The 20,877-nt window shown below is 43.8% G+C and overlaps 1 protein-coding gene across 4 annotated transcripts in view; it reads right to left on the bottom strand.

Moving 5' to 3' along the window:
* Positions 1 to 20,877, bottom strand: part of SHLD1 (shieldin complex subunit 1) — a 198,069-nt gene that overhangs the window by 48,783 nt on the left and 128,409 nt on the right. Inside the window, exon 3 of one of the 4 annotated variants that reach the window (XM_029593481.1) lies at positions 14,345 to 17,424. The exons of 2 other annotated variants lie outside the window; for them this stretch is intronic. In XM_029593481.1, the coding sequence (XP_029449341.1) occupies positions 16,892 to 17,424 (533 nt within the window). In that variant the 3' untranslated portion in view covers positions 14,345 to 16,891. Of the gene's footprint in view, positions 1 to 14,344; positions 17,425 to 20,877 lie in introns of those variants that run through there. One more of the 4 variants, XM_029593484.1, reaches the window with a different exon arrangement.

The raw sequence follows: 20,877 nt of genomic DNA, 5'->3' as shown, positions 1-20,877 counted from the left end.
GCAATAGCAGAGGGCTGCAGCCAAAGAATGGCTGAAGGGCACTACTTAGTGACCTTGATGATTTTGTGCCGCATAATATCTTTGTGTTGGATCCTGCTTTCCCTGTGTGTGACCTAGCCTTGTGAGTTTAGATTAATATGTTTTACATTTTTCTCAGCTAGACTGAATTTGTTTTCATTCTATTTTCTCTGTAATTGATATACCATATGTTATGTTTTGCAGCTCGTGTGGGCGCCCCCCCCCCCCAATCAGCAACATTCCATCTGATGCCACCAGCTTGCTGGCCTCTCCCTTGCATCAAGACACCACCAAACATTCACGCCACGGTCAGGACGCCGACATTGCCATCAACTCCTGGAGCTCCTCTAGGCGTGCGCGTGCCAGACTGTGCAAGACTTAAAGGGCTCACGGCGGGAAAAGGCCTGCAGCGTCCACCAATGATGTCATTGGCTCAGGTCTATATAGGTCTTTACCTTTGCCTCAGCAATGGGTCACCTGCATTGTGTGTGTAGTGTAAGTTGTTACTTCTTCCTGAGTTCCTGATCCTGAACCTGCCTCATCCCTCCAGCTCAGATTGCTGAGGCCATAGACCCGCGCTCTTGTCCTTGCTCCAAGCAATGTCAGGCCTAGCTTAATGGGTCCAAGAACAGCAAAGGGTGCTGAACCAGATGACTGTAGTTCTATAGAAGCTCACACTCCACATGGACACCTTGATCCTGCACTGGCTCCACCTCCAGTGCCTCCACCTTCCACTAGCTCGATCTCCTCTTTAAGACCTGTACCTCAATTCCCTCCTTGGTACATGAGTGTTCCCAAAGAATACTGTGGATTCATTAATATATTCAAGTGACAAAAAACAGGGACCAGCTAGTGTCCAATTAATTTCCACCAAATAGCTAGCTGTAGAGATTACATAGATTATGTTGGGAAAATGTGCTGTTAAAAAACAAACTTTATTAAACTACTAATTTTGATAAATTGTTTTTAAGTAAAGGTTATTATAATTTTATAACTTTTTATAGCAGAGACAAAAGACCTCAGAACTGGCGAATCAGGTCTGTTGACCAAAGATTTTATAACCAGTGAGTTCAATCATGGGTCTCTATTATGTCTCTCTTTTTTTATTATATTTAAAACAGTTCAACTTTTTAGGAAGAGTAACTTTGTAATCCCCAAAAAGGATAGTTTTAAGCTTGATCGCCAATTGCAACAACCTGATTCAATGTTGCAAACTGTTCTGAAATGATATATGTGGATTGTCTCAACAGTTACAAGACTTTTGTTATTGACTGCTTTGGCGGCTGATTTTTGCCGCTGATTACCACACTATCAATAGTCGTTTTAACAACAATAATTTATGTAAGTTGGAAGCCCATAAATGACATATCTTTCTCTCAGGGACAAGATTATTATGATAACTCTTTATCCCAAACAATAATGAAGCACTTATCTTATGAAGCCCGCATGTTAAAAGCTAAAGACAGCCTAAATCCGCCCTGAGGAAGCGTTAAGCGAAACGTTAACGTTGGCGGGGGCATACAGCACAGACTTGTTTAAGGCAAAAGAAAACTGCAACAAGTTCTAAGATAAGTGCTTCATTATCGTTTGGGATAAAGAGTTATCATAATAATCTTGTCCCTGAGAGAAAGATATGTCATTTATGGGCTTCCAACTTACATAAATTATTGTTGTTAAAACGACTATTGATAGTGTGGTAATCAGCGGCAAAAATCAGCCGCCAAAGCATTGACAGTGTGGCAATTAGCAGCAAAAATCAGCCGCCAAAGCAGTCAATAACAAAAGTCTTTTAACTGTTGAGACAATCCACATATATCGTTTCAGAACAGTTTGCAACATTGAATCAGGTTGTTGCAATTGGCAATCAACCTTAAAACTATCCTTTTTGGGGATTACAAAGTTACTCTTCTTAAAAAGTTGAACTGTTTTAAATATAATAAAAAAAGAGAGACATAATAGAGACCCATGATTGAACTCACTGGTTATAAAATCTTTGGTCAACAGACCTGATTCGCCAGTTCTGAGGTCTTTTGTCTCTGCTATAAAAAGTTATAAAATTATAATAACCTTTACTTAAAAACAATTTATCAAAATTAGTAGTTTAATAAAGTTTGTTTTTTAACAGCACGTTTTTCCAACATAATCTATGTAATCTCTACAGCTAGCTATTTGGTGGAGATTCATTAATATATGCCACATGCATTTTGAGCTACAGTCTAGTCTCTTCTCCACAGATCAGGTTAAAGTGACATATTATTTCTTTGCTTGGTGGCACGGCATTAACCTGGATCTCTCCCATATGGGAACATGAGGACCCCCTGCTCCAGAGCCTTCCAGACTTTCTCCAACAGTTTTGGCTAGTCTTTTAGGAACTGGCAGGATGTCCTCCCTGGTTTCTGACTTGCTTCAAATCTACCAAGGTTACCGAACTCTTGGGAGAACACGCCATCAAATTCCACACTCTAGTTTCTGGGTTGAACTGGGGAGAGGACAGCCTTACTGCCATATTTTGGCAAGGTCTTTATGGAAAAATTAAAGACAAATTGGCTGGTTGAGATACTCCTACATCACTGGATGCCTTGATCTCATTGGCTGGTTGTATTGATCATCATTTCCAGGAAAAGGCATGGGAAAATTAAGCTACCCAATGATCAGTACCTCTGGATCCTTGTTTCCAACACTCTCTGACTCTGGTTCCTGCCCCAGAACACAAGTACTTGGAAGAACCTATGCAACTTGGCAGAATCAAGCTTTCCCCTGAGGAAAAGCTTTGCATAAGGAGGTTGGGTCTCTGCTTGTATTGTGCAGGCCATGCCCACTTGGCTTCCCACTGTCTGAAGAAGCAGGAAAATTCATGGCCTAAGGTTGTCTGGGGAGGCAACTCTAGGTTGCACATCTTCCTCCCTCCAAGTACTGGTTCCAGACTCTATCTCCAAAGAGCATGGCTAGTTTCACACAGAAGCAGTCCTAAATTCCAGAGCAGGAGGGAACTTTATTGACCAAGCCCTGGTCTGCCAGCATCTGATACAGACCATTACCTTGAAATAGCCCATGACCATTTCCTCTGTCTATGGGAACCCTCTCCTTGGCCAACTCACAGAGACCCCCATTGTCTCTTTGTACCATCCTCCTCCACTTGGAGACCATTTCCTTTCATGTGATTCCTCAAGCTCTGAATCCAATCATCTTGGGGTTCCCTTGGTTCCAGCAACACCAGCCCATAATTGACGGACCCTCCTTGGAATTAGCATGGTGGGCATTCCTCCTGCTTCACCATCTGTCATATCTGTTTAATCTCCGCTCACTTGATTTTAGCTGCCTCCTTGCTGGGACTTCCACCACAGTATGCAGACTACTCTGATGTCTTCTTTAAACAGCAAACTATGACCATATCACCTCTATGACTGTGGCACAGACCTCCTCCCTGACAAGGTGCCTCTACAAGGAAGGTGTCTATCCATTATCACCTCCTGAAACTGAGGCCATAAATGAGTATATTAAGGAGAACCTGGCAAGGAGCTTTATCCAGTCACCTTCCTCCGCTGCTGGTGCGGGCTTCTTCTTCGTTTCCAAGAAAGATGGGACTCTTAGACCTTGTATTGTTTACAGGAGTCTCAATACCATCACAGAGCTTTTTGACCACCTGCAAGGTGCCAAGATCTTCACTAAGTTGGATTTAAGGGGAGCTTATAACCTCATTTGTATTAGGCAAGGGGACAAGTGGTAAATTTTGTTCAATATGCAAGATGAACACTATGAATATCTCATCATGTCATTTGGCCTTTGCAACACCTCTGCAGTATTTCAAAGTATGGTAAATGAAATCTTTTGAGACCTACTCTATTCTTATGTTGTGGTCTACCTGGACAATCTTATCGACTTGCAATTCCTGGCATCACACCGAGAACATGTCAAACAAGTACTAACTACGAGACTATTTCCTCTACGCTAAACTTGAGAAAGGTTTCTTTGAACAAGAACTCCTCTTCCTGGGCTATATCATTTTTTGGACTGGTTTCCTTATGGACCCTTATGGACCCCACAAAGCAGAAAGCAATCATGTTGCCTTTGCGACTTACAAAGTTTCTTAGGATTCACTATTACTGCCAGTTTTACCAAGATAGTAATGGAGTTTGCACATATAACACAATAACGCAGGTTCTGATTGTGGTTCTTCTTACAAATCTCACAGCTATAAAGTACTCCACCTTCATTCTTACTTGTTTTTCTCTCCTTTGGAGCTCACACAATTGCAGGTATGTTCATGTTCTGTTCAGGAATTTTTCCCAGTACAGTCCACAATGCTTGCCCTTCATTTCACAAATTGCTATTCAAGTTCTGCAGTTCATCTAAGGACTCACACAGGTTATTATATTCTATGTACAGATTATTCCTGGGTATTCCACCCTTGCAACACTTCTCACTGCCCTGACCAGAAAAGGCGCTGACACTCAAAATTGGTCCACGGAAACCATCAGTGTCTTCCATGCTCTTATACATACCTTCTCACAAAGATCTCACCTTCCAGATCCTGATCATCCCTTCGACCTAGAGGTAGATGTCTCTATCCTTGGGATTGGGGCTGTCCTCAGTCAACAATGAAGGGATCCTCCTGCCATGTTCCTTTTTCTCCAGGAAGTTTTCCCCGGCCGAAAGGAATTGCATGATTGGGGATCGTGAACTCCTGGCAGTGAAATTAATACTGGAAGAATGGTGACACCTCCTAAAGGGAGCCAAGCACTACACTGATTATAAAAATCTGGAGTACCTTTAACAAGCTTAACAACTTAATCCCCAACAGGCTTGTTGGTCCCTTTTCTTCTACCAGTTCGAATCTGAGTACCATTAGCAACCAGCATCCTAAATTGTACCACTGTGTACCATCCTCAAGATAATGGGCAGACAGAGAATTAACCAGGTCCTTAAAACCTTACTCCTATATGTCAATGAGAGACAAGATGACTGGAGCACTGTGCTACCATGGGCTGAGTTCTCATACAACAACCATGTTAGTAGTGCCACCGGCTCTTCCTCGATTTAGGTTGTTTATGGCTAACATCCACGAGTTCCCCTGCTGCTTCCTCTATCGGTGCCTTGCCCAGCGGCCCAGCTTACACCACAAAAATTCCGGGATCTATGGACACAAACTAACCGGTTAATCTCCAAGGCCTCAGCACAGGCCAAGAAAAATGCTGATATCAAATGCAGACTGACCCTTCCAATTCCAACTGGGAGGCCTGGCATGGTTAAGCATGCAGCACCTATGCCTCCACGTTCCTTCTCTCTGACTGGCACCTCACTTTATTGGTCTTTTCCCAGTTTTATTCCAAATTGGACCAGTAATGTGTCAAATTTAACTTCCTGCCACCTTGAGGATACACAATGTAATTGATGTGTCTCTATTGAAGCCACTGGTTCCTTCTTGGCCTCCCAAATCCACAGATGTTTCTTCAGAAGACATGCACTATGAGGTTCAGGATATTAAAGATTCTCGCAGACAATGGAAAATACTCAAATATCTCATTGCATGGAAATGTTACGCACCAGAAGAAATTTTCTGGAAGCCAGCAGTTAATTTCAATGCACCTCTTCTGGTGAAAGAGTTCCACTGTCAATTTCCCTCAAAGCTGGACCTTGTGGAGGGGGCTTAAGAGGGGGGTACTGTTACATTTCACTGCTCACACGGCTCTCCCCAGCAAGCCTTGGCACTCACCCAACGCTGCCGACATGCCAACCTTTCCATCACAGCAAGATGCTGCTGAATGCTTGCTCCACAGCTCAGGACACCACAATTGCAACCAACTCTCAGAGCTCCTTTAGGTGCATGCTAGACTGTGCAATGCTTAATGGGCCCATGGTGGGAAAAGGCCCACGGCACCCACCGATGATATCATTGGCTCAGGACTTTATAGGACTTCCCAGGCCTTCTTTCCCTCACCTCACCAACAGGTCACCTATATCATTGTGTGTAGTGTGACTTCCTGCTTCTTCCTTTGTTTTTGCTCCTTAGCCTGCTTTGTCCCTCCAGCCCAGCCTACATTTCTCCAGCCCAGCCTGGCTGGTCTTATCCAGCCTTGCCTTCCTTCCTGCCCTTCCGTGTCAGTCCTTCTCCTTGTCTCCTCTTGGACTGGCATCTGGATCCGACCCTAGCCTGGTCTTTGACCATTCTTGCCTGCCGCCTGCCACTGATTCTTGCCTGAAAATTGTCCATTCTAGTTTACTGCCTGTCTTTGACCCTAGCGTTACGTCCATGCCATCTCCTGAAGAGACTCTCACCTAAGACCTGCTGGCCACAAAACCCAAGGGCTCAATCTAAGGGGAAAGGGGTTTGTATAGGTGACTCTCCTGATCCATCTCTTCCCAGCGTAGCTCTGCCAGCTGTTGGTGAGGACCTATGGGACTTTTCCAGTAGGCTGCGCCAACCTTACAACAGTACAAGGGTCCACGCATCTTACACCATCATTTCCTGTTCTATTAACACTTGCAACAAGTGGGACCAAAGGAGACTATTGTTCTGAATCAGGTAAACATCCGTGCTTTTTCCTATTCAGCCAGCTAAACTTTCTCTCCAATCAGTCCTTAAGACAAAGATTCTTTAAGTTTGAAATTATTTATTGTACAGGTAAATTCTACTTACAATTGTTGCATTTCAAACGTGAGCTCCTAGGTAAAGATCTTTGGTAACTGCAGACAGGGTAGCAGGAGGGAGAAGGAGGTCTCTTGTGTTGCAGGAGTTAGTTTATGGTAGAGGTAGGAAGCATGAGGGATATGAGGGTGATTTAGTCTTCAGACGAAGGCAGTAAGAGAGAAGGTAAAAAACCCGATCGTTTCAGGGAGTTTTACAGAGCACTGCTGGCTCAGAAGCACAGAAGGGGTGAAATGAACTCTCGTCGAGAGCTGCTAAAGGAAACACCTCCACAAGCTGGGGGCAGGGGGCAAGGTCCAATGACAGCGAGCCTAAGAGCCATGTGACACAGGGGGAGCATGAAGGGCAGTCCCTTGAGCCTATAAGGCACCTAGGAAGACTCAAGTTATATTGAGGGGCATTCAAGCTCTTCCGATAGTGAGGGCAAAGGCTCCTCTTAAAGGCAAGGGCGCACAGACTTTTATCATGGGTTACAAAAGTGTTTCAGTATTAAGAATCCTCAGAAGGAAGGATTGCACTAAACACAGCTAAACTACAATATATACAGATACAAACATGTACCCACTGCTGGGGACAGAACATTCCCCATCTGGTATCACAAGATACCACTATATCAGTTCTTATATCATTATGCAACAGTGCAAAGTTCACTATAACTGGGTCCTTTGACGTTCAGGGACAATCGCGATCATCTCGGTCTCTCAGTCATCCAGGCGATGTCTTCTTCAAAGGGTTTCACCAAGCTGAAACGAGAGACAGACAACAGAAAGAACGAAAGGGTCTCTGAGGTGGACAATGGTCCACGGAGTTCAAGTCTCTTCATGTGGCATGAGGAGCACATCTCATTGATGGGCCTGTAGAAGATCTTGGCTGTCCCTTGGTTCACAGCCTTTACTTCAATATTGCGAATGCGTCCGTCGTTTCCGGGGTAAGTCTTGACGACGAGTCCCAGAGGCCAGCTGTTACATTGGGCTTGACTGTTTTTTTGAGAAGGACGAGGTCACCTTCTCGGATGTTGGGTTTGTTGGATTGCCAATTGCTTCGATACTGGAGAGTCGGCAAGTACTCTTTCTTACAACGACTCCAAAAGGAGTTGGCAAGTTGTTGGACTTGTTTCCATTGATGCTTGTAGAGCTCTTTGCTGTCAAAGTTTAGATGTGGCACAGGAATGCTAATAGTCTTTTGCGTTAAAAGCATGGTTGGAGTTAGGATCAGTGGTGACTCAGGGTCAGATGACACTGGAACTATTGGTCTTGCATTTATGATGGCTACCACTTCTGCCAGAAAGGTGGTTAAGACTTCATGGGTGAGTTGAATTGGCTTGGTTTCCGTTAACATGGCATCAAGAATTTGGCGTGCCATGGCAATCATGTGCTCCCATGATCCTTCCATGTATGAAGAATGGGGTGGATTGAATATCCACATGCATTTCTGATCACAAAAGTACCTTTTAACGGTAGGATAGTCAGTTTTAACAGATGCAATGTTCAGCTCTTTACAGGTTCCTACGAAGTTAGTTCCACAGTCGGAGCGGATCTGAGTGGCTGAACCCCAGAGTTGAGCGTATACATGGAACCTTCTTGTCTGGTTGTAGATGTAGCCCAGTACTACTTTGCTGTCCGTGGAAAGACGGATAGCATCAATTTTCATGTCCATTTCAGCTGTTATTAACTCCACTATTTCCACTGCTAGCACCGCTCCCCACAATTCTAGACGTGGTATGGTGTGGTTAGGCTGTGGTGCTAACTTGGCTTTGCCGAAGATGAAACCCACACACACTATTCCTTCTGTGTCTGTCACTCTCAAAAGGACTACCGCAGCTATGACCTTCACAGATGCGTCAGAGAAAACGCAGATCTCTTTGCAGCTGGGTGTATTAAGTGGTGTTGGGACATAAGTGCATGGTATGTGGAGCTGTTCAAGCACTTTTTAGGAGCTCTTCCATTTTTCCCATTCTGGCTTCATTGCTTGAGGTAGTGGGGTGTCCCACTCGGTAGTACTTGATGATAGTTCTCTTAACAAGGCTCTTCCTTGTATCCTAACTGGAGCCACAAACCCCAGTGGATCATACAGACTGTTGACCATGGACAAAACATCTCAGCGAGTATACGGTTTATCTTGGGTTGAGACTTGGAATGTGAAGATGTTTCTCTTTAGATCCCAACTCAATCCAAGGCTTCGTTGGAGAGGAGGTGTGTCCACTCTCAGGTCCAAGTTCTTTAAGTCTTTGGCATGATCGTCTGAAAGAAATGCTCTCATTACTTCAGAACTATTGGAGGCTATTTTGTGGAGCCTTAGATTGGTGCCTGCCAGCATTGCTTGTGTCGTCCTTATTAAATCGATTGCTTCCTGTGCAGTAGGTAAGGACTTTAGTCCGTCATCTACATAGAAGTTCCTTTCCACAAAGTGTCTGGCATCTGCGCTGTACTCTTTTTCTCCTTCTTGGGCTGTCCTGAGCCCGTACGTGGCTACTACGGGTGATGGACTATTACCAAAGCCGTGCACTCGCATCCGGTATTCCACAATCTTCTTATTGATGTCTTTGTCACGGTACTATAGGAATCTTAGGTAATTTCTGTAGTCTTGGTGAACAACAAAGCAGTAGAACATTTGTTGGATGTTGGCTGTCACAGCGACTGCTTCTGAAACGGATCACTACTCCTAACAAGTTATTGATCATGTCAGGTCCCATGAGAAGCACATTGTTGAGTGAGATTCCACGAAACTGCGCACTGGAATCAAAAACGATCCGGATCTGGCCTGGTTTCTGCTGATGGTATACACCGAAGGTAGGCAAGTATCAACACTCTTCATTATCCCTTAAGGGTGGAGCTAGCTCTGAGTGGCTATTGTCCAACATGTGTTCATGAAGTTAATGAAGTGTTGTTTCATCTTCGGTTTCCTTTCCAGAGTTCTCTGCAGTGACATAAGTCGTGAGAGTGCTTGTTCTCTATTGTTAGGGAATCAGGTTCTGGGTATCTGGAATGGTAGAGGAGCTACCCAGCTATTTGATTCATCTATAAAGAACTCTTTATTCATAATTCTTAAGAATTCTTTGTCTTCTACAGAAAGAGTAGGTTTGTCGTCATCCTTTGTGACTTGAAAACACTGAGTTCCCTAGATGTTCTTCTACATCTGATGGGGAGGTGATCTGACTGGCAGCCGAATTGAGATTCAGCTCCTCGCAGCTTAAGATCTCCTTGGCACTTAGATGGTTAGGACATGGTTCAAATAGAGTAGGACGTCCATTCTCTAAGACACTCGTAACGTATGCATGAACGCTTGCTCTCCTTGTTCGATTCAAGCAGACAGCGCCGACTATCACCCATCCCAAGGCGAGTCAGTAAGCATAGGGAGCGGTTGGTGGGCCATCACATATCTCCAGGACCTTGATCAGTACTGGTGTGTCTCTGCCCAACAACAGCAGGATTTCTGCTTCCGGATCTAGTTGTGGGAACTGATGCATTATGGACTTTAGATAAGGATGGTGCCGAGCGGCTTCTGGCATAGGAATCTCATCTCTGTTGTCAGGCATCTGGTTGCACTCGACGAGCATGGGCAAGTTTGACTTGTTGCTGCCGTCTATCGCCTCTATTACATATCCGCTTACTCTCCTCCCTGTCACTCGGGTAACCCCTAAGCAGGTTTGGAGGTTGTACGGAGAGTAGTGGTCATGGATATCAAACAAGTTAAAGAATTCTGGCCTTGCCAGGGATCTGTTTCTCTGCTCATCTATGATAACATAAGTTTTGACTGCCTTCTCAGGTTGCTCTTTGGGATACACTCTAGCCAAGCATATTTTTGTGCAGGATTTCCCATTGTTATTTCTCCCGCACACTTGTGTGCATTTGGGGATCACTTCAGGTTCTGGCGTTTGTTCTGCCCTTTCCTCCCCACCGTGGTTTGAACTAGGGTGTGAGGTTCCCGAAGGATGAAGTTTTGCTCCCTCAGGGAGCTATCACGTTGGTCACTCCCGCACTCTGAACACTTAATAGCTATTTTACAGTCTTTAGTCATGTGGTTAAATGAAGAACAGCACCGGTAGCAAATTCTGTTCTTTTTTAACAGTTCTTTGCACTCTTTTAAAGGTTTCCCTTTGAATCCTCAACACTTTCTGAGTGGGTGAGGTTTCTTGTGTTTTGGACACTGTCGGTCTGGATCCTCTGCACTATTCATACTGGCAAGTTGATCTGACGTAGGTGCTGCAGGCGACACTTCCAACTGTGCACAGAGATGGGCTTCCTGTTGCTGCTATGCTTATTGGTTGACCCCTTGCTCACTTGGTGGCTGATTCTGCATATTTCATGTGTACCGAATGAGGAGCTAGGGTCGTTCCTATGCCTTGCTAATTCTCGTATGAACTTTGTGAGGACATGGAAAGGTGGGTACTCTTTGTGGTCGTCTTTGTTCTGTGCACCATGAGATGCCCATTTATCTTGTATATCACTTGGCAGTTTGTTTATGATGGTGTTTGTGCCTCATGATGTGTCCAGAAGGTTGAGACCCGGATAAATTAGTTCAGCCTTAGCTGTCTCCTTCTCTTGGAGGAGATCTCCCAATTCTTGTAACTTTCGGTTATCTCTACTGGATATTTCTGGAAAGTTTTCTATTTTCTCAAGTAACGCATTCTCTATGGCGACTGGGCCCCATAATATCACTCAAGTCTCTCCCATACCTCTTTTAGCGCTGTAAAGGAATCACATGGGTAGACGTTTTTTAATCTTTTCACGTATTTGACCGATTCACGTCCCAACCATTTTACCATCAAGTTTATCCCTTCCTTCGGGGTCAATCTCATATCATTCACAGCATCTTGAAAGTCAGATTTCCATGCCCTGTAATTCTCAGGGTGGTCACTGAACTTGTAAAACCCTGCGGTTATGAATTCCCGGCGGGTCATGTACCTTGCTAGGTCTTCTCTTTCTGAAGACTCGTTCTGAAAGGCAGTAGGTCTTGATGGGCAGGCGTCTTGAGGTTGACTGTGCACGTCACCCTTGTACATTGGCTCGGGATGTAGTTGATCAATTGTCCCCTGTTTTGGCACAGAGTACTCAATTGAAGCCCTTCTTGAGTTTAGTTGCCTAGCTCTTTTTCATTCCCAGTCCCCACGGGACGCTGGGATCCATGGTTGCATGGAAGTGTTTTCCTTGGGTCGTGTGCTTGGCGCGTGGGATAACTGCCATGCATCCGTGTGATTTAGAGCCAGTGGATCACTGCCTTGGCGTTTAGTATTCATGGCATTTGCGTTTCAGGTCCGATTTGTTTGGTCAAGGCAGCTATTTGTGAGGGGGAGTGTGTTCTCCCATGATGCGAGGGTTGCTCTGAAGGAGGCGGCATTTTGGCACTGGCGCGAGTTGGAGGGTGAGCTGTGACATACTCAAGCATCCACTGGGTCGTGTCCTGCTAGGCCATGGAGCTGAGTGGGTCCCCCCCACCGCCTTGGTCCAGGGCCTCGTCAAATACCTTAATTTCGGCTTCAAGGGCTGCTGCTTCTCTTTTCTGCCGCAACAAGTCCAAGGTGATATCTAGTTCAGCCTTTCTGAAGGCAGCGGCCTTCTGTTCTTCTTCTATTCTGAGGCCTTCTCTTTTAAGAGCTGCTTCTTGTTCAGCATACTGTACGCGTATTATGGCTGCTTGAGACTCTGCTTTCTTTTGGAGGGCGACTGAGCTGAGTTGAGAACGGTTCGAGTATCTTGACCTGTGTGACCCCGCTGTATACTTAGAGGTGTAAGAGTGCTGAGAATTGACCTCGCTTATTGAATCGCTTGCTTCTGCACTGTTAATGGTATCTATTATCATTCTCTGGCATATTTGGTCTAAATTCTGTTGGCGGCCTTTTTCTTTAAGGCTTTCTGCATTGTTAGTTCGTGTTAAGAACTCGAGATACTCTTCTGTAATGAGCCAATAGGTTTGGGAATGAAGCTGCAGCTGTTCTATATGGTACTTAAGGTCGGTGGGGCTTTCTGAGACCTTCTCCCTTTCCTGCTTGACGTTATATGTCACTCTCTTTCTATCCTGTGTTCATGCCTCTGTCTTCTTGTCTCATATCTCTGCACAGCTTTCTCTGTTAGCTTAGATAATCTCTTCAAAGTATTGCTTTCATCCCTTCCTTCAGCATCTTCCCCTTTTTGCTCTGTGTCATCCCTTAATTAAATAGCTTCAGTTAGCTGTTTCAAGGTGTCTTCGTCTTCCTGTACAGATGCTTCAGCCATCTCAACAGCAAACACTTCTTTCAGCCACAGAGTTAAAGGTAATAAACTTTGAATTGCTTTAGAAGCAGGGGGCAAAGCTAGCTAACACTTCAGGAAAATTTGCCGCCGGGCTTTCTGTTCCCTGTCCCTGGAGTCAGCAGAGATCTGGTATCTATGGCAACCTTCGGCGGCAAACGTGTAACAGAGGGATGGGGGAGGGGCAGAGCAGCTTTCGCAATCACTGTCCTTTCAATGTTGATCCCCAATGCTGTGTGTGCTCGGCGTGTGTGCCCTGTCTGTAGAGTCAGCAGAGATCTGGTCTCTATAGCAACTAATTGCTCTCTGTTTCTAGTCTGCAGGAGCAGTGGCAAAGGGAGGGGGGAGCTGCTTACAGGTGAGAAATTCCTTGCCCGGCAAGAGGGAAGCTTGAATGGGCTTAAAGACTGTCGTTAAGTCCTTTGTCTAGAGTTTGAATTCTGGCGGTGGTTGCATGGAGTTAAAACACTTTCTTTGCAACTCTTTGTATACCTTGCTTACAGCATAGGCTCAATTTACATCTGTGTTTGCTTCTTTAATGCTTTGCAGACTCAGTCAGTTCCGAAAGTATAAATCTTCACAATCTTAAGGTTTTTATATTTGATTCCCTGGCCTCTCACCACAGCTGAAGGTGTGGAAGGCTTATTCAGCTGCAAGGCAGTGCCTTTAACAATCCTTCACCTTTAACGATTTCTACTCAATGCAGACTTCCCTGTCACACTGCTTTGGGGATGAAGTTCCTGTTTCATTGCACTGTATGAAGTTCTTTTAAAAATGCTTTCAGTTCACTGGCTTTTCACATTTTACTATCTTCCTGTTTGATACGGGTTTCTTACTGTTCTAAATCAGGTAAACATCCGTGTTTTTTCCTATTCAGCCAGCTAAACTTTCTCTCCAATCAGTCCTCAAGACAAAGAATCATTAAATTTGAAATTATTTATTGTACAGGTAAATTCTACTTACAATTGTTGCATTTCAAACGTGAGCTCCTAGGTAAAGATCTTTGGTAACTGCAGGCAGGGTAGCAGGAGGGAGAAGGAGGTCTCTTGTGTTGCAGGAGTTAGTTTATGGTAGAGGTAGGAAGCATGAGGGATATGAGGCTTAGTCTTCAGACGAAAGCAGTAAGAGAGAAGGTAAAAAACCAGATCGTTTCAGGGAGTTTTACAAAGCACTGCTGGCTCAGAAGCAATCAAGGGGTGAAATGAACTCTCGTATAGAGCTGCTAAAGGAAATGCCTCCACAAGCTGGGGGCAGGGGGCAAGGTCCAATGGCAGCGAGCCTAAGAACCATGTGACACAGAGGGAGCATGAAGGGCAGTCCCTTGAGCCTATAAGGTACCTAGGAAGACTCAAGTTAGATTGAGGGGCATTCAAGCTCTTCCGATAGTGAGAGAAAGTGGAGGGGGGAGGGAGCTTCTCTTAAGGGCAAAGGCTCCTCTTAAAGGCAAGCGCTCACAGATTTTTATCATGGGTTACAAAAAGTGTTTCAGTATTAAAAATCCTCAGAAGGGAGGACTGCACTAAACACAGTTAAACAACAATATATACAGATACAAACATGTACCCACTGCAGGGGACAGAACAACTATTGCTCAGAGAGCGAAATTGATGTACTTATCATAATTATCTCATTTCTTCCAGCAGATCAGGTTACAGAATAGGAGTCTACAAAAGGCAATGGTATACAAGCTAACAATAAAATGAGAGGGTTATAATAAGCAGGGACAGTAACGTTCAAACTGGCAGGCATATGCACATTTGCGTGCATATGTAAGCCTGCGCACAGGGATGTGGCCGTATATAACATATGCATGCATTATGTGCGCATGTCTTAAAATAGCTTGGCCGTGCACATGCATGCCAAATTTTAAGTGGGCACGCAAATCACGCTTCTACTGTGTAAATCGGGGGATTGCATCAATGCCATTCCTGGTTTTACCAGTTCATCCCCAATTAAGATATAGGTCCTCCAATCCCTCTGGTTAGATAGCCTTCACTGCCCCCAATTAGCCCTGAGCCTTAAAACTCCACAGATCTGCCTGGTTTCTTTAAATTTTAACTTACATGGCATCCATAGCAGAAGTAAAGTTACGTGGTAGGGGACCTCGGCATGCACCAGGTTGTATAAGCCTTTCCATGCACATCCCAGGTTCATGCCCCAAAATGCCCATGCCCCACCCAGACCACGCCTAGACCCCATCCTTTTGAAATCTTTTGAGAATTTACACGCACATCTCAGGTTCACACCCTAAAACGCCCAGACCCCACCCCTTTTTGAAAACGTTTGAGATGTGTGTGCTGCAGCATTTACACATGTATCTGGGTGCTTTTTAAAATACAGTCAGTGTGTGTGAGCCTAACTTATTCATGCAATCCCAACTGATACGCATGTCTGCCTTTTAAAATTCACCTCATAGAGTACAACTGTAAAATGACAACAAACGTAAGAACCGCCATAAAGTTCCACAGTAATATAGAACCAAATCAGTGATCCCAGATAGGGAGGAAAGCAAGGCAGTCGGTACCACTGAAACAAAATATCAGGATTGTAATTAATAGACAGCAACAGGGGAGGGGGAAATATTATATACAGGCTGAAACAGTGCAAGTGGGGCAAAGTTTACCTCAACCAGGAACATTAAGATTGCGAGACAGTAGGCTAGAACAATGTACAGTGAGATCTGAATCTGGGAGAATTTAGAGCAGCAACATAGAGGAGCTAGAGTGGTGAGGAAGACAAACAGTAGAGCCTCAGCTATGGGGCAAAAGCTTCAATAAATAGACAGGATTTTAGTTTTTTCCTGAAGGTGAGGCGGTCAGGCAAAAGGCTGTCAACATATACAGAGTTCCAGAGGGTAGAAACAGATCCAGCAAAGTCCTCATGCCAGAGAGCTGCATTTCCTTGGGGGGCTAATACTACTAGGCAAGTGTGCAACAGTGTGTGCAAAGGACAGGGGAGTATATAAGGTCAGTCAGATATTTAGATAGGGTGGTGCCAGGCCCTTGAGTATCTTGAAAGCCAAGACCAGGATTTTGAAGGTGGTGCACAGGAGGTTGGGAGCCAGTGTAAGTTCTTTAGGAGTGGGGTAACCTGATTGAATTTATTGGCATTGAACAGACTCCATGCTGTAGTGTTTATATGAACTGCAAATGGTGATTTAGCTTTTTTGGCAAACCAATGTGAAGAGAACTGTTCTATTGACTCAACAGCAATGGAGAATACTGCTCAGAGTGTGATTTAACTTCAAACCATTCTCCGTCTTGCTCAGTCATCTAGGCAGGGTCTTGGTAGGGCATACACCTTCCATGTCTTAATAATCATCTTGACTCTGCTCTGATTGATATTCAAGCACTTTAATATGCTTTTATATCCATCCCCAGATCTGTGAGTTTTCACAACTTTGTCCTGAAGTATTTTGTTACAGCTCCTTGGTGCTCATGGTTAGGTCTTTGCTTTGAAATGCACTACCCACTAGAGTGAACCAACAGGAACTGCTGAATTTATATTGTCATAATGTGAATCAGTACATTTTAATACAGGAGGTACCAATTCACTTGGGGCCAGATTTTAAGACGTACGCACGGGCGTTCATTTGTGCACGCAACCCGCGCGCACAAATGTATGCCCGATTTTATAACATGCGGAGGGTATGGACACTTATTGGGCCAAGCTATTCTATGTGAATATTTCTACTTCATGTTCTAAGAAATTTTGGAATATATTTTTCATTTGACAAATATGGAACAGGATGTATGGTTGTATGGAACAAAATACTGTTTTAATGCATTTTACTTTGAAAGGGGGTACAGACTTTCTATAGCTACAATATGTGGAATTTATAACTTCTAGTCAAGAGTTTTCACTCCATATATTGTTGTATATACATCTTGGAAGTGTAATAACCAAATGTACAGTCACATCATGATTGGATAAAAGGCGATACATATAACAATAAAATAGTGGTCATAATTCATCTTTGTGTTTGAGAGATATTTGTATTTTAATGAGTCTTCATATTCTGTTTCCAGAGAAAATGCATGACATCTTCTGAAAGCCCAGGAGTTAGCTTTTCTTTTTCTAATGTGCCAGCTGATATGGAAAAGGGTACGTTCTTGGAGTAATTTGAAAACACTTTACATCCATCCCGGTTTAAAATGAGCTGGGCCATCTGAAGGCTGAGTAGCGTGTATTTATGCCCATTAATCCTTGTCAGGTCTGCCATTTTAGAGGAAAGATGTTGTGAAATTGCCTTGTAACCACTGTCCCCTTCAGAGGGTTTCAGCTGGCAAAACACCTTGTAGAACATATCCAGAGATTTTCTAAGGCTGTTGCCATCTCTGCTGCTATGTTCCTTCTCCCACGTTAAAGAACTCTCATTAAAATTACTCAGACCAGGCGGCTGAAATATACCCTCAGTCAAGAGATGGGGTAAATTAGAGTTATTGAGTTCAGTTTTGCTCGTCAGCTGGTATCCAGGCCAAACAGCAGCTTTATCTGCTGATGCACTTCCTTGAGATTCTGAACTGCTAGCACCTGCAAGAATACAAAGACAATAAAGAAAACTGTTATTAAAATTCAGGAATGCAGAAATAAAAGGATATGAAAGCCTACCGGGGCTAAAGAATTCATTTACTTTACCGCAGACAACAGGCATTGCAGAAACTAAGAACAGTGGCCTGAATAACTAGAATCCTTGCTCCTGTTGAGTCCAGTGATTTCATGATGGAATTCCAAGTCTCTTCATAAACAAAATATTCCCAGGGAATCCCCAGGCCAGCTGGGTACCTTTACACGAGGCTGATCGAATAGATAACTGAGTCACAAACTCACAAGTAGTAACTCCTTGGCGTGTGCACTAGATTTATACAAGGGTTTTATGATGCGGACAATAATTGCTCCTAAGCTTTAAGGAAGTAATTTTCAAGGCTACTGAGGCACATAAAACTGGGTTTTATGCAAGCAAATGGCAATTATAAAATAGCCCGGGGCTTAGTGCACGTAAAAGTAGATGTGTAACCTGAATATGTACATACTTTTATATGAACTGTAGAGAGGTCATCCAGAACATATGCAGATTTACTCATGATAAGTCACACCCTCCGAAGAGATGTTCCTTTACATGAGTTAATATCAGGCCAATTACCCTAGCATTTTCAATGTAAAGTTCTGTACATGTTTGCTAAAGTCTGTGTGCACAAGTTAAATACAGGCTTTAATTTTTCCCACACAGTTATAAATTACCCTCCCTTGTGCTATTTTAAACTAAGACTTTCTCTCATGTTGTGCTTAAAGGGAAATAACTATTTCTATAAATTCCTCTGAGGATCTTTTTTTTTTTTTTTTTAGAAAACATATTTGCCCTGCTTTGCTTACAAAGAGCACATTTCATTTTGCATTGGATAAAATGAGAAAGATGACAATTCAATAAATATTTTTTCTGCTACAAAAGTGCACACAAACACTAATGACTTGACACAAATTCAGTGTTATGTATAGCATTCAACAATGCCAGTATGGCACAACTGTTAATGAAAAAATATAAAAAATATCTATCATTAATGGACGGAGGAAATAGGTTATCACACTGACTACAAGCTCAGGGGCGGATTTTAAGAGCCCTGCTCGCCGGTGAGCCTATTTTACATAGGCTCACCGGCGCGTGCAGACCCCGGGACTCGCGTAAGTCCCGGGGTTCTCCGAGGGGGGCGTGTCGGGGGCAGGCCCGAACCGCGCGGCGTTTAGGGGGCGTGCCGGGAGCGTTTCGGGGGCAGACCCGGAGGCGTGGTTACGGCCCGGGGCGGCCCGGGGGCGTGGCCGCGCCCTCCGGACCCGCCCCCAGGTCGCGTCCCGGCGCGCAGGAGGCCCGCTGACGCCTCCCTCCGGGAGGCGTAAATCCCCTGACAAAGGTAAGGGGGGGGCTTAGACAGGGCCGGGTGGGTGGGTTAGGTAGGGGAAGGGAGGGGAAGGTGAGGGGAGGGCAAAAGGAAGTTCCCTCCGAGGCCGCTCCGATTTCGGAGCGGCCTTGGAGGGAACGGGGGTAGGCTGCGCGGCTCGGCGCACGCCGGCTATACAGAATTGATAGCCTTGCGCGTGCCGATCCAGGATTTTAGTGGATACGCGCGGCTAGCATGTACAACTTTGGTTACCCTGAAAACCAGATGGTGTTTGCAGCCCACAAGGACTGGCGCTGAGGACTCCAGGTCTAAAGCTGAGGTCCTCAAAGTTGATTTTCAAGAACCCTCAGCATGCCTGGTTTTCTGGATTTCCATGATGAAAAGTCAGATATATTTACATACATTTGTCCTAATGATGTTAATTAATATGCATCAGTCGGCTACCTTAGAAACCAGGGAAACTTTAGCCAATGTTTAAAAATAAGGGATATTTACTAGACATTTGTGTTGTATGATTTTCCTCAGAATTTTCCAGAACAAAATAATAGCCTTGATCAGCACACTAAATTTAAACAAATGCTTTTTACATTATTACCTATTGTAATCTATTATTCAATCCATCAAGGGGCAGCCTTGTTTACTCTCTCTACTTTGATGTTATAGTCTTCATAATGATGAAGTTCTAGTATTTAAATTAAAAATAAAAATACATAATTGCACTGCATAGCTCTTAAAAAATGAAGTAAGCCTACTTTCAGTAGGTACAAGCATTTATTTTATCTAAGTGCTGCATAATTTGCCTTTCATGGTAATTATCTATGCAATACTATTACTGTTTTGCATTTCTTTTAAAATGTATGCATTTACTGAAGTATAGTATTTCTATAAAAATAGAAAGTACCTAAGATGTTAGGAAGGGAGGGATATGTTTTCTGGGTAACTGCAGGAGCCTCATAAATTTGGTTAAAATGAATATATTGCAATAAGAGTACATATTAACAGGAATAGCGAATTAAGGGTAAATGAGAAAAGAAAAGCCATTTTTTATCCAGTTTAGTGATACTATTGTTACATCTAAGTAGACTACCTTTTCCCTGAAAGCTATGGTATATAGTCTAACAATAGATCAAAGAAAAAGGCCTATATTATAGAGAATCACAAACTTGACAGATTTAAAATCTTGGAAAAGATGAAATGCGCTCAGGGAGGATAATTGAAATCACTGCGCACAGCGGCTTATACATGTGTATGTGGCTGCTCAAATATTTTATAATACATGCATATGATATGTGGGCATTTTATAAAATACGTGCAATTCCATCACGCAACATACACATATATGCAGGCTTATGCGCGAATACATGCAATGCATTGAAACCACATATATCAATGGAATTTACGTGCAACCTTTACCCACCTATTATAAATATATGTGCGTATATTTTATGCATGAAAATAAATCAGGACTTACTCGCTCAAGTCCCGATTTACATGTGTAAGTCAGCCAATTTTATAACATGAGCGCATTGAGAGAATCAACCAGTTTACCAATTAGTCCTCCTGTTCATCCAGTCCTTCTCCAAGTCATTGAGACCCTCCTGACTCTTCATCCTGAATTCCCTCCCCCCCCATCCATCCAGATCTCCTACCCTGTTGTAAGGTCGATTGAGGGTTTTGAACCCTTGGGCCTGTAGTTCTGCACAGAAAGCTATTTTAACAAGGGAAGTGGAAAAGCAGTAGTTTGTTTTCTCAAGTAATGTAGGTGGAGTTATACCCACTCAGATAGTTATTGGCTATCAGGTAGATCCACCCTGTTTATTCAATTGTTTTTAAGTGCTAGCCAGCAGGGACTTCTCTGTTGGCACAACGTCTTTTCTAGAGAACTGGGTCTGAGCAGGGTCATGCTAGAACCCACTGAACTATGCTGGATCTCTTCTCTTGGCTGCTCGGTAAGAGAATTCACATTCGCTTGTCTATTTTGTTCTTTGCAGTCTGTGAGTCAGAGGACTTATGTTGTGTATGGACTTTTCTTTTCTTAAACTCCACTGAAAAAGCGTGACTGTTGTGTTGCACTTAAACTAGACCCTGACAC

The sequence above is a fragment of the Rhinatrema bivittatum genome, chromosome 3 (genome assembly GCF_901001135.1).
Source record: "Rhinatrema bivittatum chromosome 3, aRhiBiv1.1, whole genome shotgun sequence".
Taxonomy (NCBI): domain Eukaryota; kingdom Metazoa; phylum Chordata; class Amphibia; order Gymnophiona; family Rhinatrematidae; genus Rhinatrema; species Rhinatrema bivittatum.
Note: the sequence above shows the minus strand (reverse complement) of the source record. Positions and strands in the feature narration are given on the sequence as shown.